This window comes from Astyanax mexicanus, chromosome 16 (genome assembly GCF_023375975.1).
Source record: "Astyanax mexicanus isolate ESR-SI-001 chromosome 16, AstMex3_surface, whole genome shotgun sequence".
Classification (NCBI taxonomy): domain Eukaryota; kingdom Metazoa; phylum Chordata; class Actinopteri; order Characiformes; family Acestrorhamphidae; genus Astyanax; species Astyanax mexicanus.
Genome location: NC_064423.1, coordinates 5,030,910 through 5,045,526, shown reverse-complemented (window position 1 = coordinate 5,045,526; position 14,617 = coordinate 5,030,910). Strand labels below are relative to the sequence as shown.

At 37.3% G+C, this 14,617-nt stretch overlaps 1 protein-coding gene across 1 annotated transcript in view; it reads left to right on the top strand.

Annotated features, from left to right (window-relative positions):
* col6a1 (collagen, type VI, alpha 1) overlaps positions 1–5,269 on the top strand; it is an 87,884-nt gene extending 82,615 nt beyond the window's left edge. The window contains exons 34-35 of the mRNA XM_022669538.2: positions 623–652; positions 3,149–5,269. Coding sequence (XP_022525259.2) covers positions 623–652; positions 3,149–3,744 — 626 coding nt within the window. The 3' untranslated portion in view covers positions 3,745–5,269. The remainder of the gene's footprint in view (positions 1–622; positions 653–3,148) is intronic.
* Positions 5,270–14,617: the final 9,348 nt, after the last annotated feature.

Sequence of the window (14,617 nt, the reverse complement as noted above, 5' to 3'; positions counted from 1 at the left end):
CCCTATGACTATGTTTCTCATAGTCAATGGATAAGTAAAGCTATGCTAAGTAAAGCAAAACTGTAATAAAAAAAAGACAAGTCAAACGAGTGCTGGATGTTAATCTACACATATTTCTCTCCTGTAAATTGTTTATTTGTGTGATTAAAGCACCTACATATATATAAAGGAAGCTTAGATTGCCAAAATTTCTCCAGCACTAAGGCTGGAGCATTAGCATTAGCGGCTAACCGCTCCAGCAGTGATATCCTGGGTTAGGAGCAGGCTACAGGCCGATATACTCATCTCTGAGCGGGGAAATAGCGGTTAGCGGCTAATGCTAATTCTACTCCAGCCTTAGTACTGAAGAACTAAACTGAAACTCCTGTATAACGCTGTACTTCAGCAGAGTCACTTTACTGCTCCTTAATACCTGACTGGTAGAATTCATACATAAGGAGCACTGATGATTTTTGGGAAAATTAAAGAATTTTAAGTGCACCTTATAATATGAAAAATATCATATATCATATATTAAAAGTATATTATATATTAAAAGCTTAATTCTTTAGTGATCAGTTCATCACGATGTGACTTAAAGCTCTGACTGAATGCACTTCTGTGTTTTTTCTTTGTCTTACAGATAAGAAATGCCCCACTTACACTTGTCCAAGTAAGTCTCTCTCTCTCTCTGTTTAATTATTGTAATGTTACATGTTTCATATTTTTTTTAGTGTTTGTCTGTTTTTGCTGCAGAAGTAAATCATTTTACTGAATGTCTCTCCAGCATTTGTTAAAGCCTATGTGAAAAAAAACAAACAGAATTGACTATGGCGTCACATCAATGTCAAAAGTGAGGGGCGCAAAAATACCAGGTGAAAAAAATTAACCTGCGTGTTTTAATATTTTGTGTGTGTAAATTAACTTCTCGCGAGCGCAAATGTAAAATTCACGAGCAAAAAAAATGGGAATTGTGAACAGAATATCGCTCTCAAGCTTAATTCTTCTTCTCTCTGGTGCTTATTTTGCTCTCAAATTCACAGTTCTCCTCGCACGCTCTTTGAATTACTCGCGGCTGCTGGTTTTGCTCGAGTGAGTTTTTTGTGCTCAAGTTTTGAAAGGGGTGGTTTTGACAGGCTGGAGGCGAGGTCAGGGTCGCATCCCTCAGTGAATGCTATTGGCCGATATATGCAGGGTTTGTGACGGACCGCCTACCTCCACGAGACGGAGGAGGGTGGAGAAATAAGGACGGTAGGAGAGTTAGCTAGCTGGCTATGCTAACATACTTACTGGCTATGCTAACATCACTGGATAACACCATTGGATGTTAGCAAAGCCAGCTAGCTAACTCTTCTACCGCCCTCCTTTCTCCGCCCTCCTCCAGCTCGTGGAGGTAGGTGGTCCGTCACAAACCCTGAAGATATCAGCCAATAGAATTCGCTGAGGGAGGTGACTCTGACTCCGCCCCCAAACTGTCAAAACCACCCCTTTCAAAGCTCGAGCGCAAAAGCCTCACTCGAGCACAACCAGCAGCCGCAGGTAATTCACACAGCGCGCGAGGAGAACTGTGAATTCGAGAGGAAAATAAAAACACCCGAAAGGAGAAAAATGAAGCTTGAGAGAGATATTCTGTTCAGCGCGCACACAATTCCCCCTTTTTTGCACGTGAGCTTCACATTTGCACTTGCGAGAAGTTAATTTACACACCCAAAATAGTAAAAAATACTGATTAATTTTTTTCACCTGGTATTTTTGCGCCCCCGACTTTTGACATTGATGCGACGCCAGAATTCACAAAATAAATAGAAATTAAGTTGTAAATCTTTAGGCTGGACCGAATCCTTTTTTCATCATATGTGATACAGATTTGGGCAGTGTTATGACTTTTTAAGAAAAGAGTAGAAAGGAAAAATGGATGACAGCAGTGAGTGAGGGTTTCAGTGGCGGAAACCTGATAAATATTAGGACTGACATCTCTGTTCAAGCTATATTAAAAGACACATCTCAAAACTGCTCTGTGTTTCCAAAGAAATGTCAAATAAAATGGGGGCAACTAACCTATTTTCACAGCGAGCTGGAGCACATTCTGATAGGTACAGCTGCAGCCACTAGAACTCCTTGATAGCTCCTGTTTTGCTGGAGAAGATGAAACAGAAACTTCATGTGAAGTATTGCTCTTTAGCACATAATCGTCAGTTTAAATTCAGATTTAAATCACTTTACAGGCTGTGCTGAGCATCATGAGTCTTTAGGGTAGAGCCCCAGTATCAGTCTCACATATAACTTTTTTTAACATACACAAAGCATATCGTCGCTGTGCAATGAAAAACAAGTATCTCCATTTTTGTTATGTCTTTTACACTGTCTCAACATTTCTTGATAAATAGACCAATAGAAATTCTTCTAAATTAACTTAAAAAACCTAACATTTTTTTACATTGAATACTTCCATAAAAAGTGAGTATTATATGAAGTTGTATTATACTAGTGAATTTAAAAATATATATAATATCATTAAAAAGTTACTTTATTTATTTCAGTAATTCAGTTTAAAATGTAAAACTCCTATATTATATAGATTTATTAAACACAGAGTGATCTATTTCTATTTTAAGCTTAAGTTTATTTATTTTATTGTTGAGGATTATGGCGTACAGCCAATGAAAACCCAAAAATCATTGTGTCTCAGAAAGTTAGAATATTATATAAGACCACTTGGTACTTTTGGCAGTGTGGGCAGAGTACCAAGTCCTGCTGGAAAATGAAATCCGCATCTTCATGTAAGGTTTCTCATAGTCAATGGAAATTTTTTTAAAGTCTCTTACACTGTCTTACTATTTCTCAATGATTGGATTAATAGATAATCTCCAAAAGTTGCTTTTTTGGAGATGTTGGACATGTTTTTTTATTGGACAGAGACGATATGCAGTGCAGTGTAAAAGCATCAGAAATGTGAAAATGTGACAAAAGGTCTAATGTGACGACATTTCCTGCGTGCACAGTGAGATTTTGGCCTTCAGAATAAGCGAAACCTAAACACAAAAGCGTATTTGTCAGCCAGCTGGGTTAGAAGTTTGTTTAAAAACTTATTTTTCCTTTTAAACAATATGCACTCAACACGCTCCACCAGGATTCTGCCTCTTGCTGAATGTGAATATTTGTATTTCAGTTTCCTTCAATGAGAATACAGATATCCTCATTATGATGGACAGCTCGGCTAGCGTGGGTTCCAAGAACTTCAAGATGACTCAGGACTTCACCAAGAGGCTGGCCGAGCGCTTCCTGTCCGCAGAGCGGCAAAGAACCGTGCAGGTCCGCGTCGGAGTCGGCCAGTACAGCAGCAGCGCCAAGATCGAAGCTGAATTTTCCTCCAACACCACTCAGGTGACTGCCCAGATCGAGGAGGCCACCTTCCAGAACGCTGGTACCCAGGTGACGGAGGCTATGACCTTCGCCAACACCCGCTTCAGAGGCGGCAGACCCAGGAAGAAGAAGCTGCTGCTGTTTTCAGACGGCCGTTCACAGGGAATCAACACCGTGCAGATAGAAAAGGCGGTGGAGCAGCTGAACACCAATGGCATCGAGCTCTACGTTCTGGCTGTTGGCAATCAGGTGAACGAAGCCAACCTTCGCGCCTTGGTGAGTCGGGGGCGTCCCTACGACAACACGTACGCCTACCGCCATCTCTTCAAAGCCCCCGACTACCGCGCCATGCTCAGGGGGGTCTTTTACCAAACTGTGTCACGAAAGATTTCACTGGTCTGAAGGGGGAGAGAGTGAGTGTGGGTAAAATAAAAAAATACGAAAATACGAAAAAAAGAAATTTGAAGATAATTGGGAAGTTGGTGGGGCAAAAAAAACTTTTCGGGGGTATTATAGAGAGTATAGAGTATAAAGTATAGAGGGAGGGGGGGCAGTAGAGCACAACAAGTATTTTCTCAATTCGATTTTTCTTCATTGATTTTCATTCGATTGTGACTCATATCAGAATTTACATCATGTAGGGTTTCTCATAGTCAGTGATTTTTTTTTTTTTTTTTTTGCTTTTAAAGTGACAAGATAATGATTCTGTCCAATAATGATAGAAATGGTTAATAAATGACAGTCTTTAGAAAAGGGAAAGAGATTAAGATGAAAATCTCACAAAAATCTCACAATCAAGACATATCGACATATAGTAATGTGCTTTTGTTGGCCCCTAGTTGATTGTTTGGTGCTTTGAGCTATTTGACCTATTCGTATACATTGGACGATACGTTTTACTTTTTAGAATGTGTCCTTATCCTGAATGTTTAATGTAGGGATGCACCGATCTCTTATTAGGATCGGAAATATCAATGACATCATATGTGCCATTTAGAATTGGCTGAATCGACTGATGGATAATAAAATTAGGCAGATTTATAGTATCCTGTTACTAACTATCAGAGAGTAATCCAGCTCAGAAAAACAGCCCAACTGTTAGTAGCGTCACGGCTCCACCCCAGCTAAGCCTGGCTGTTGTGATTAGCATTGTGATTAGCCTCCTCCAAACCTGCTAAGGCCTTCTGTGCTGTGTCTGTTAGCATAGCAGCTCCACCTCAGCCGAGCCTGGATGTCAGCATCACTGCTAATCTGCTCAAAACCTGCTGAAGTTAGCTGCTTTGTCTGTATCTGCAGTGTGGTTCCAAGCCGAGGAGAACTCAGATGTTAGCATTGCTAAGGCTAACTTCTGTGTATCTGTGTATCGGCATCGTGGCTCAAATCCAGCCGAGACTGGCTGTTAGCATTGCGGCTAACCGACTGAAACACTGAAACGTTTATGTATCTGTTTTGATATCCGAACTAAAACACCACGATCGGTGCATCCCTACTTTTATATATTTGAAAACCTTTCATGTTTGCTGGTCAAGAGTTGAGCCTCTCTCTATGAGATGATGTGTAAACTGAGTCAATCTCCCTGCAAATGCTGAAATACACCTTTTTTAAGTTTAAGTAAGAACTTACATTGTATTTTTCTTAAATCTGGGGTAAAAACAAATCTATCAAAGTTCCATTTATCTCATTTTTGAATTCCATTATGTATCACTTGAATGGAAATTTGGTGCTAACAGTGTTCACTCAGGCTCCTCACGTAAATACAAAAGCACACTTGCTTTAAATTTGTTCCTGCCTTTAACCAAAGAGATTTTTTTTTACCACTAGAATTGTATAAAATTTTATATGTGTCAGAAATGTAAAATGTAATGTCATTTGGAAACAGCTTTGAGGATGCTGTCGAGGTATTTTCAATAAAGAATGCTTCACTCCACCCCCACTGACTCTTCTGTGAGAAACTTATAAAAAATGCGAACGGAAAATACAAGGTTTTGCCAAATTTGATAAGTGGGTGTAAAACGATGCCAACTCACCGGCATGCTCTTACAATCTGATTTTAACAGGCAGGATCATTAGCTTTCTTTACTTTTTGTTGTTGCTGACAGGGTCATTTAGCAATAGTCTCACTTTTGGGTGTTGCTAAAACTATGATAAAAGGCAACAAGAAAAAAGATAATGCCTTAAAAACCATTGATAAGCAGTTAAAACACATCAATTAAAAAAGGCAACAGTGGCAAATTAGTCATTTAGTTTATGGTAAATAGTTAAACATACTTAGAAATATATTAATAATGCAAATTGATGGAAAACCCAAAGTAAATCAGTATCTAAAAAAGATCTGAGGTTTAACAGTATAAACGAATGTGGAATCATTATTTTGCTAATTTTCAGCTCAATGTTGCCATTTTTATTTATGTATAGTTAAATATTAATTAACTGCTTATTAAAATGTTTTAAAGTATTTGCAACCTAATTAATAACCATTAATAAACTCCTTAATAACCTATTCATAAATCCTTTATCCTTCATATTAGATATATACAATATATTGCAGAAAATAATCAATGATTCTCAGATGTTAGAACTGTTAATAGCATGATGCAAAAATGACAGAAAATAACATATCTGGACAGAATTAATTTTAAAATTAGTAAAGAATACTGCGAGCCAGGCCTTTTCATTTATCATGAGCATCTGTCCTAACAAATTGTTCCCACAAACACACTCCTAAACCTTGTGGAAAGCCTTTCAGAATGTTTGAAGCTGTCATAGCTGCAAAGTGTGGGCCATCATCATATTAAAAATTCATATGCATGCGAAAGGAGCCATACAAATACTTAAATACTTTAAAAAAACTTTATTTGAAAGGTCCAGTATAGATGTTTCATAAATGTTCATTGAACTTTCAACTGAATGTATTTTGAATTTAAATGATTTTCTTTTAGAACCAAGCCCTACACTTAACTCTAGACCTAAACCTAACCATGAAATCAACCCTAAAACCTACCCTTATGGAAAAAAGTATACTTACAGTTTTTTTTTTTTTTTTTTTACAGATTTTAATAGGTAAACTTAAGTAAAGTTGAAATATATTTCCCAAGTATATATTATGTAGTAAGTATACTAGGATCAAAGTATAATACTTCTTGGGACTAATTTGAGTATTTAAAAGTATACTTTTAAGAATGCTTTGGGTGTACTTTTTAGTTATACATTTAGTAAACTTTAAGTACACAAGTAGTTTACATCTAAGTTTAATTTTGTAGTTCAGGTAAACTTTAAACTATACTTAAAGTGAACTTTTAAGTTTATTGTTAGATTACTACGTATGAACTACTATTCCACTTTTTAAATTATTAAAATACACTTTTAAGTATACTCTCAGTAAATTACTAGTCTATTGGTTTTAAATAATCAGGTTCAGAGCTACTCGTGTACTATTTAGGCTCATATTTAAGCTATTTTACCTCAAACTACAAGCCAAGAATACTTTACATATAAGGCCAAAATACTTAATTCTACTTTTACTTTCTAAGTATATCTTGATCAAAAGATATATTTACATATTTTCTGTATTCTCGTCAGTATAAGCAAAGTATACTTAAATATAATTATGTTTAGTATGTCACAATGATACAAAAAATACAAAAAAAGGAAACTAAAAATATACTTGCTTAATTTAAGTTTAAAAAATATATACTAAAAGTAACTTCAATCCAGACCTTTAATGTAACTCTAAACCTAACCTGTAAATCTTCAGAATAGAGTTACATTCAATAGAGAATCATTTATTTTAACCTTACAGTTTAATTGCATTTAATAGACAATTTATGGCAATATATTGGCAATATGGCTTTCCTGGCTGATACCCATTGATCATGATCTTACATGGAGAAGGAAGAAAAATGGTACAATATAAAATATACTGGTCATTTATTAGACATTGTAAAGCAGCTTTAGAGCAATTTTAAAGATCTGGCTCAGAGCCTCCTATAAGCAAGTCAATAGAAACAGTATCAAAGGTATATCTTGATCAAAATATATATTTAGATATTTTCTGTATTCTCATCAGTATAAGCAAAGTATACTTAAGTATAATTATGTTTAGTATGTCACACTGATACAAACAAGTACAAAAAAAAGGAAACTAAAAATATACTTGCTTTATTTTAGTTTAGAAAAAAAAGTAACTTTAATCTAGACCTTAAATCTAACTCTAAACCTAACTCTTAAATGTTCAGATTAGAGTTACATTCAATAGAGAATAATTTATTTTAACCTTACAGTTTAGTTGCATTTAATAGGCAATATATTGGCAATATGGCTTTCCTGGCTGATACCCATTGATCATGATCTTACATGGATCAGGAAGAAATATGGTATAATATAAAATATACTGGTCATTTATTAGATATTATAAAGCAGCTTTAGAGATATTTTAAAGATCTGGCTCATAGCCTCCTATAAGCAAGTCAATAGAAACAGTATCAAAATAAAAGTCCCTCAGAGCAAGAGGAAAACCCTTCAGAGGAACCAGACCCCAAATCAGAACCCATCCTGCTCTAAAGTCAGCATCAGTTAACACAGTATAAGAGAGCGGAGAGCACATCTGGGCTGATGAGGCTTAATGAGCTTTAAAAAACAGATCTGACTGAGTATAAACCATCAGATAAGCATTACCGTCATTTATCAGCAGAACAACATGGACTCGAGGTGCCGACCGCACTCTGGGATTCGGCCCCTCTGTGACCCCGCTGCTCCCTACAGATGAGTAGAGTTGTTTTAGAGTTGGCTGTAGAGAAGCTCTGAAATGGATTGTTCCATCTCATTCCACAGATGTTCCTCTGGAATGAGATCCGCTGGCTGGACAGGCCGCTTTGTTAAGCTGATTTCTGTGTCGTATTCATGGAAACATTCTTCAACAGTCTTGAGATTGTGGCACAGTACATCATCCTATATATATATATATATATATATATATATATATATATTTGCATGAATTTCCATGGATGCGCTGCTGTCATAATGGGGAGTAGTGGTCACATGTCCTAAATACTATTACACTATTAACAAAAGAAGTGCTTTAAAGAGTTCTTAAAGCTGATGTCCATAAGCCTTGGGATTTAGAGGATTTAGGCTCTGGTGAGAATGGGTAATTGCACCGAGCATGCAGAAGAATAATTTTAAACTGGGTTGGGTGTGATGCGGTCTCCTTTCAGGGCGGATGAATTTGATTCCAGGTTATGTTCAGTCAGAGAAAGAGAGAGAGAGAGAGAGAGAGAGAGAGAGAGCGCTCAGTCAGAAACTTCACTCCTTGGTTTCTTTGGTTTTACGCGTGACGTAAGTACGTAAAGTGGCCAGAAAAGTACTTTGCACAAGCTGTATGGAAGCGTGATGCGAACAAACAGAGTCGCCTGAGGTGTGCAAGAGCATACCTAAGCCAACTCTATTTGTGGCGTGCTTGCAGAAATGGCTTCTTTCGCATCACTCTCCCATACAGCTTCTCCTTGTGCAAAGTGCGCTGTATTGTTGACCGATGCACAGTGACACCATCTGCAGCAAGATGATGCTGCAGCTCTTTGAAGGTGGTCTGTGGATTGTCCCTGACTGGCCTCACCATTCTTCTTCTCTGCCTTTCTGATATATATCACTTCTGGGCTTAACAAGAACTGTCCCTGTGGTCTTCCATTTCCTTACTATGTTCCTCACAGTGGTAACTGTGACAACTTTTTGTATCCTTCCCCTGAACAACTATGTTGAATAATCTTTGTTTTTAGATCATTTGAGAGTTGCTTTGATGAGCCCATGATGCCACTCTTCAGAGGAGATTCAAATAGGAGAACAACTTGCAATTGGCCACCTTAAATACCTTTTCTCATGATTGGATACACCTGGCTATGAAGTTCAAAGCTCAGTGAGGTTACCAAACCAATTGTGTGCTTCAGTAAGTCAGTAAAAAGTAGTTAGGAGTATTCAAATCAATAAAATGATAAGGATGCCCATACTTTTGCACCGGTCAAATTTTGGTTTAATGCATATTGCACAGAGCTACTTCGTCACAGCATGTGTACAAGAGTACGGTTTTCGCAAGAGACCCCTTTAATCTTTTTTAAGACTTTACATTTTTACCCAGCAGGAAATCTCTCCAATCCAAAAAATAAAACTTCTAGCAATTTTGTGGTAAAAAAACAAAGTGTTTTTAAACAATAGAACAGTGGAAACCAGTGGAAAAAGCCCTTGGTGTGAGAACAAGTACTTAGCTTTAGCCTGTAGCTGCCAGCTGTCGTTGTGTTTTAGTGGATGAGGTCGTAATGAAGCAGATGAACAGGTCTGAGGTCTCTTAAGGCATCTGTCCCCCAGAGCCAGGAAATAAAGTGGGAAGAATTTCAGTTGAAAACAATGTACATATGGATGTATTCTGCTCTGGTGGTAAAGCTGTGATGCCTGAGGTAAAGAGCGCAGGGTGTTTGTTAGTAATTAGCCCTGTTTTCTGGACTGTGTAGTGCAGAGTGAAACTGTGACTCTGATGATAAACTGCAGGCTGTCTGCTTTAATTTATGGGTGTTTACAGCTCTATTGGTTGAACTGTCAAGAAAATAAATCCCATTTTGTGGAAAGTCGTCAGTGCTTAAATGGACACATTGTCTAAATGTGAGTAATTTATTCTTTTTTTATAATTACATTTACTAGAGGACTAACAAAAAGGCTTTTGGGATTAAATCTAGCTGTAGAATAGGTAGAATTTTATTTGGGGCTCCAATTCCACCACTGTCAGACACCTTGGGCCCTATTGTACACTGTAAAAAAATATTTTGGAGGGTGGTAAATATAACCCATGCACACTGTTTAAAAAATACTCAAATGTATTAGTCAGCAAGAGAAATAAATTACAAATGTAAAGTTTACACTACTTATTTGTTAACAGTAACAACTGCAACCTAAAAATATATAGTAACTCAAATATACTCAAAATCTATTGGTCCCCTGCACAACTGTTGAGGAGACAAGCTGCTGCACATCTCGCTTTGAGCTGCTGTTTTGAAGGTAAGATTCCTAGTTTAGGACTTTATCTTTCTGGCACAGGCTGATTATTAATTAATACATGTAGCCAGTGCTAAGCCTTCTGTGCTAGCAAAGTTAGCTAACCCTGGCTAGTTTCACTAGATAGCTAGCTAGTGCTACTCAGCCAAAAAAAAAAAACATTGGTTACTTCAAACAAACTTTACTAATGCTAACGCTAATAAGCTATATAGCTAGTTCTACTTATCGATTATTAAAAACACCATGGCTAGAGGAAGTAACTGTGGTTCGCTTTTTCTGACAATTTTTTTTTTTACCTTTTTTGAAGTAGTGGTTGGTTAGTCATATTAAAATATAAAATATAATATATAATAAGTAACTAATAAATGTGAAGTAGATAAACAAGTAACAATCATGGAATTTGGGAGAAATGTTGTCCGTAGTTTATAGAATAAAACAACAATGTTCAATTTACTCAAACATAAACCTATAAATAGTTAAATCAGAGAAACTGATTCAGAATTGGCTAAAATAAAATAAAAAAGATTCAGAGCTTTCAGACCTCAAATAATGCAAAGAAAACAACAAGTTCATATTCATAAAGTTTTAAGAGTTCAGAAATAATCAGTATTTGGAGGAATACCCCTGGCTGTATTAAATCACAGTTTTTTTTTCATGCATCTTGTCATCATGTTCTCCTCCACCAGTCTTACACACTGCTTTTGGAAAACTTTATTCTTTTACTCCTGGTGCAAAAATTCAAACAGTTCAGCTTGGTGGTTTGATGGTTTGTGATCATCCATCTTCCTCCTGATTATATTCCAGAGGTTTTCAATTTGGTACAAAAAAAAGAAACTCATAATTTTTAAGTGATATCTTATTTTTTCCAGATTGGTACATAATGCTAATGATAAATCCCCACTATCCACAGGGGTTAGCTGAGCATTATTCAATTACAAGCTAAACTGAAATGAGATTCCTCATATGAACTTATATGGAAGACTTTTACTGAAATCAGTGCCTGATCTTCTTTAATTGGAAATCGTTGCTTGCTGGTATTGCAAATTATCCCACTTTGGTATTAGCCAATTTCATGCAGTAAGCTGGAAGTATCATCAACAATTTTTAAGCACATAAATTTGGTGTAAAATAATTATTTGATGAGTCAATTTAAGGCTTTAGAGCAGTATATGAGTAAGAAACATAAAAAAAGGCTAATGTCAGGTCTATATAAAAACTACCGGTCAGGGTTGACTCATGAGCAGTGCCAGAATTTAGTAGTTTATTAAACTTTGTCTTATAATTGAATCCAAAAGGCATGCAACTGGGATCCTTTTCTATTGGCGACACATTTTCATCCACAGGGCAGCAGGATCAGCTTTAAAAAAATAATTGATGAGCCAGATTTCTTTTAAAATTCTTGTGAACTCAAAGAGACCTTTTGTTCATTGTTCAAGAAACCCTTTCTACCTTCTCATAAAAGGTAATATTGTGTTTTTTTGCTACTTTACATGCAGATTGAGCCACATATTCTGAGCCAAAATCCTCTTTAAATCTTGGCCCTGAGTAACTCCTTCCTAGTAACAGTTTAGAAAGAGCCAGCAGAGAAACTATCCATCACGCTGATAACACACAAAATCAGCACAAACGCTGTGTGCCTAAATCAGGCTGCTGTGGAAAATCATGCTTCATAATTAAATTCATACTTCTGTGTTCTGTGTTTATTTAGAAAGCTTTGTAGCTCTTTATTTCATCTAAAATGGTGACATCAAATAAAATTTACACTCCAATACACAGCTCTGAAAATAAATAAGAGACCTCTGGAACATAATCAAGAGGAAGATGGATGATCACAAGCCATCAAACCAAACTGAACTGCTTTAATTAATTTTTGCACCATGAGTAAAGCAGCATAAAGTTATCCAAAAGCAGTGTGTAAGACTGATGGAGGAGAACATGATGCCAATATGCATGAAGAAAACTGTGATTAAAAACCAGGGTTATTCCACCAAATGACAATGACAATATTTTTATTTCGAATTTGGGAGAAATGTTGTCTGTAGTTTATAGAATAAAACAACAATATTAATTGTATTCAAACATATACCTATAAAGAGCAAAATCAAGTGGTCTCTTCATTTTTTCCAGAGCTGTACTTTTTCTTGGTTGAGAAGAAAAAGTTAGCAACTAGGCTCATCTGACAATGCTAATGTCACGCTAGAAATGCCAACGACCAGGATTGTTCAACAATGCTAATGCCACACCTGCCAGGCCTGTCCAACAATGCTAATGTCACATAAACATTGGCAGAAACTGGGCTCATCCAACAATGCTAATGCCATGTTAGCAATGTCAGCGACCAGGCCCATACAACAATGCTAATTCCATGTTAACCAGGCATGTCCAATAATGCTAATGCCACGCTAGCAATGGCAGAAACCGGGTTCATCCAACAATGCTAATGTCACGTTAGCAACTTTGTAAGCATTGTGTGTTAAACCAAGTCCATGTACAAAAAAAACATATTTTTACCATTTTTTATATTTTACTTTAACTATAACTGCTATATAACTACAGCATATTTATGCACACAAGACAGTTTTGAATCATCACCTCCAGCGGCACCAGCAGCAGCAGCATTAGCTTAGCACAGGCTAGCGCTCAGCTACGGCACGCTTGCCCATGGTGCTGACTTGTCTTTTGTGGAAAAAAGGGAAAGAAAATCACCTCGGCTAATGCCGTCTGACAACCAGACCACTAACCAGCCAGGCTAGGCTAAGCTAAGCTAATGCTGAGCTAAAGCAAGCTAAGCTAACCTAACCACAGTCCAGCCGGCTAGCTAAAACCAACACCACCCAGCAAAACAAGCAGAAATGCTAAAAAAACGCACAGCTTTCACATGAAGACAACCCTTGGAGCAGGAGAGGAGAGTATCAGCGTTATTTCACGCTCCTAACGTTTAAGTTACCATCTTCGCTTACTCCTAATTTAGATTTCAAGCTAACGTTCTTGCCGTTAGTCTGTATAAAGAATACACCGTTTTGTAGTTTCAGTTCTGTTACAGTTGTTGTGGAACTACTTTTTGGCGGAAGGCGCAGTCCATATTAAAGCATATTCTGAATTTCTTAAAGTTCTTTGATTTATTTTCTTTATTAATTTTGTAAAAAAAAAAGCAATATAACACTTGAGGTTGTGTGTTATTCGCGATGTATTCGTATGTACTGTTGTTGGCAGTGACCAGTGATATTACACATTATTAACATTAAATACATGATTGATAAGTAGTAATATTGAACATAGTAATGGCAAATCGCTACAGACTGTCTACTGAGGGATGATAAAAAGGTAATGGTAAATAAAGTATGTCAGTATACTTTCTAGACATGAACTAAACTAAATTTGTGCTCTTTTACACACATACAGCCCTGCACTCCCACTTATACTCTACTCCACAGTGGATTCAAACAAGGTCTTTGGAAACTGGGCCTGGTTAAAGGTGGGAGGACTCTGGGAAGGAGAGGGGGAGGTTTGACAGAACACGCCAGCCTAACGACTCCCAGCTGCCGCGGCTCCAAGAACCAAGACACAACATCTGGAGGAGATCTCATCCATAAGAACTAGAGACATAAAGGCCGTCACAGCACAATCCGGGCATTACGGACCAGAGGGATGGAAGTAGCCTACAGAAAAGAGCTGAAAGCTGAATGTCAGGAAGGAAGAGATAGAAATAAAGATGGAAGCAGAGATTAAAGCTAACTAATAGTTGCTAAAAGTAGAAGTTACTGCAGGAAATAGAAGATTTATTGTTCGTTTAAGACTTGTTGCTTGAAGCTTGATCTCTTCTAAAGTGGGAGTGAGCAGCGGTGGGGGGGCGGAGAGATTGGGAGAGTTTGTGGGACAGAGAGGAAGGATGAAGTTTCCTAAGTATTACGTCCTCCGATCCCACAATCTCCTCCAAATGTGCATAATCAGTGAGAACCTGTGAAACCTCCACCATGAGGGTTTAGCTTAAAAACAGGCCTCAGCCAAAAGAGCCCAGAGCTGGGAAAGCAGATTCATGGCTAAATGCTTAACCACACACACACACACACACACACACAAACACACACACACACACACACACACACACACACACACACACACACACACACACACAAACACGTACGCACTTAACACACACACCAAAAAAAAAAAATCTGTATACAACTCTGTGGAGACCCTGAGTCATACACTGACCACCGAAAGTTGGCTGCCCACCATC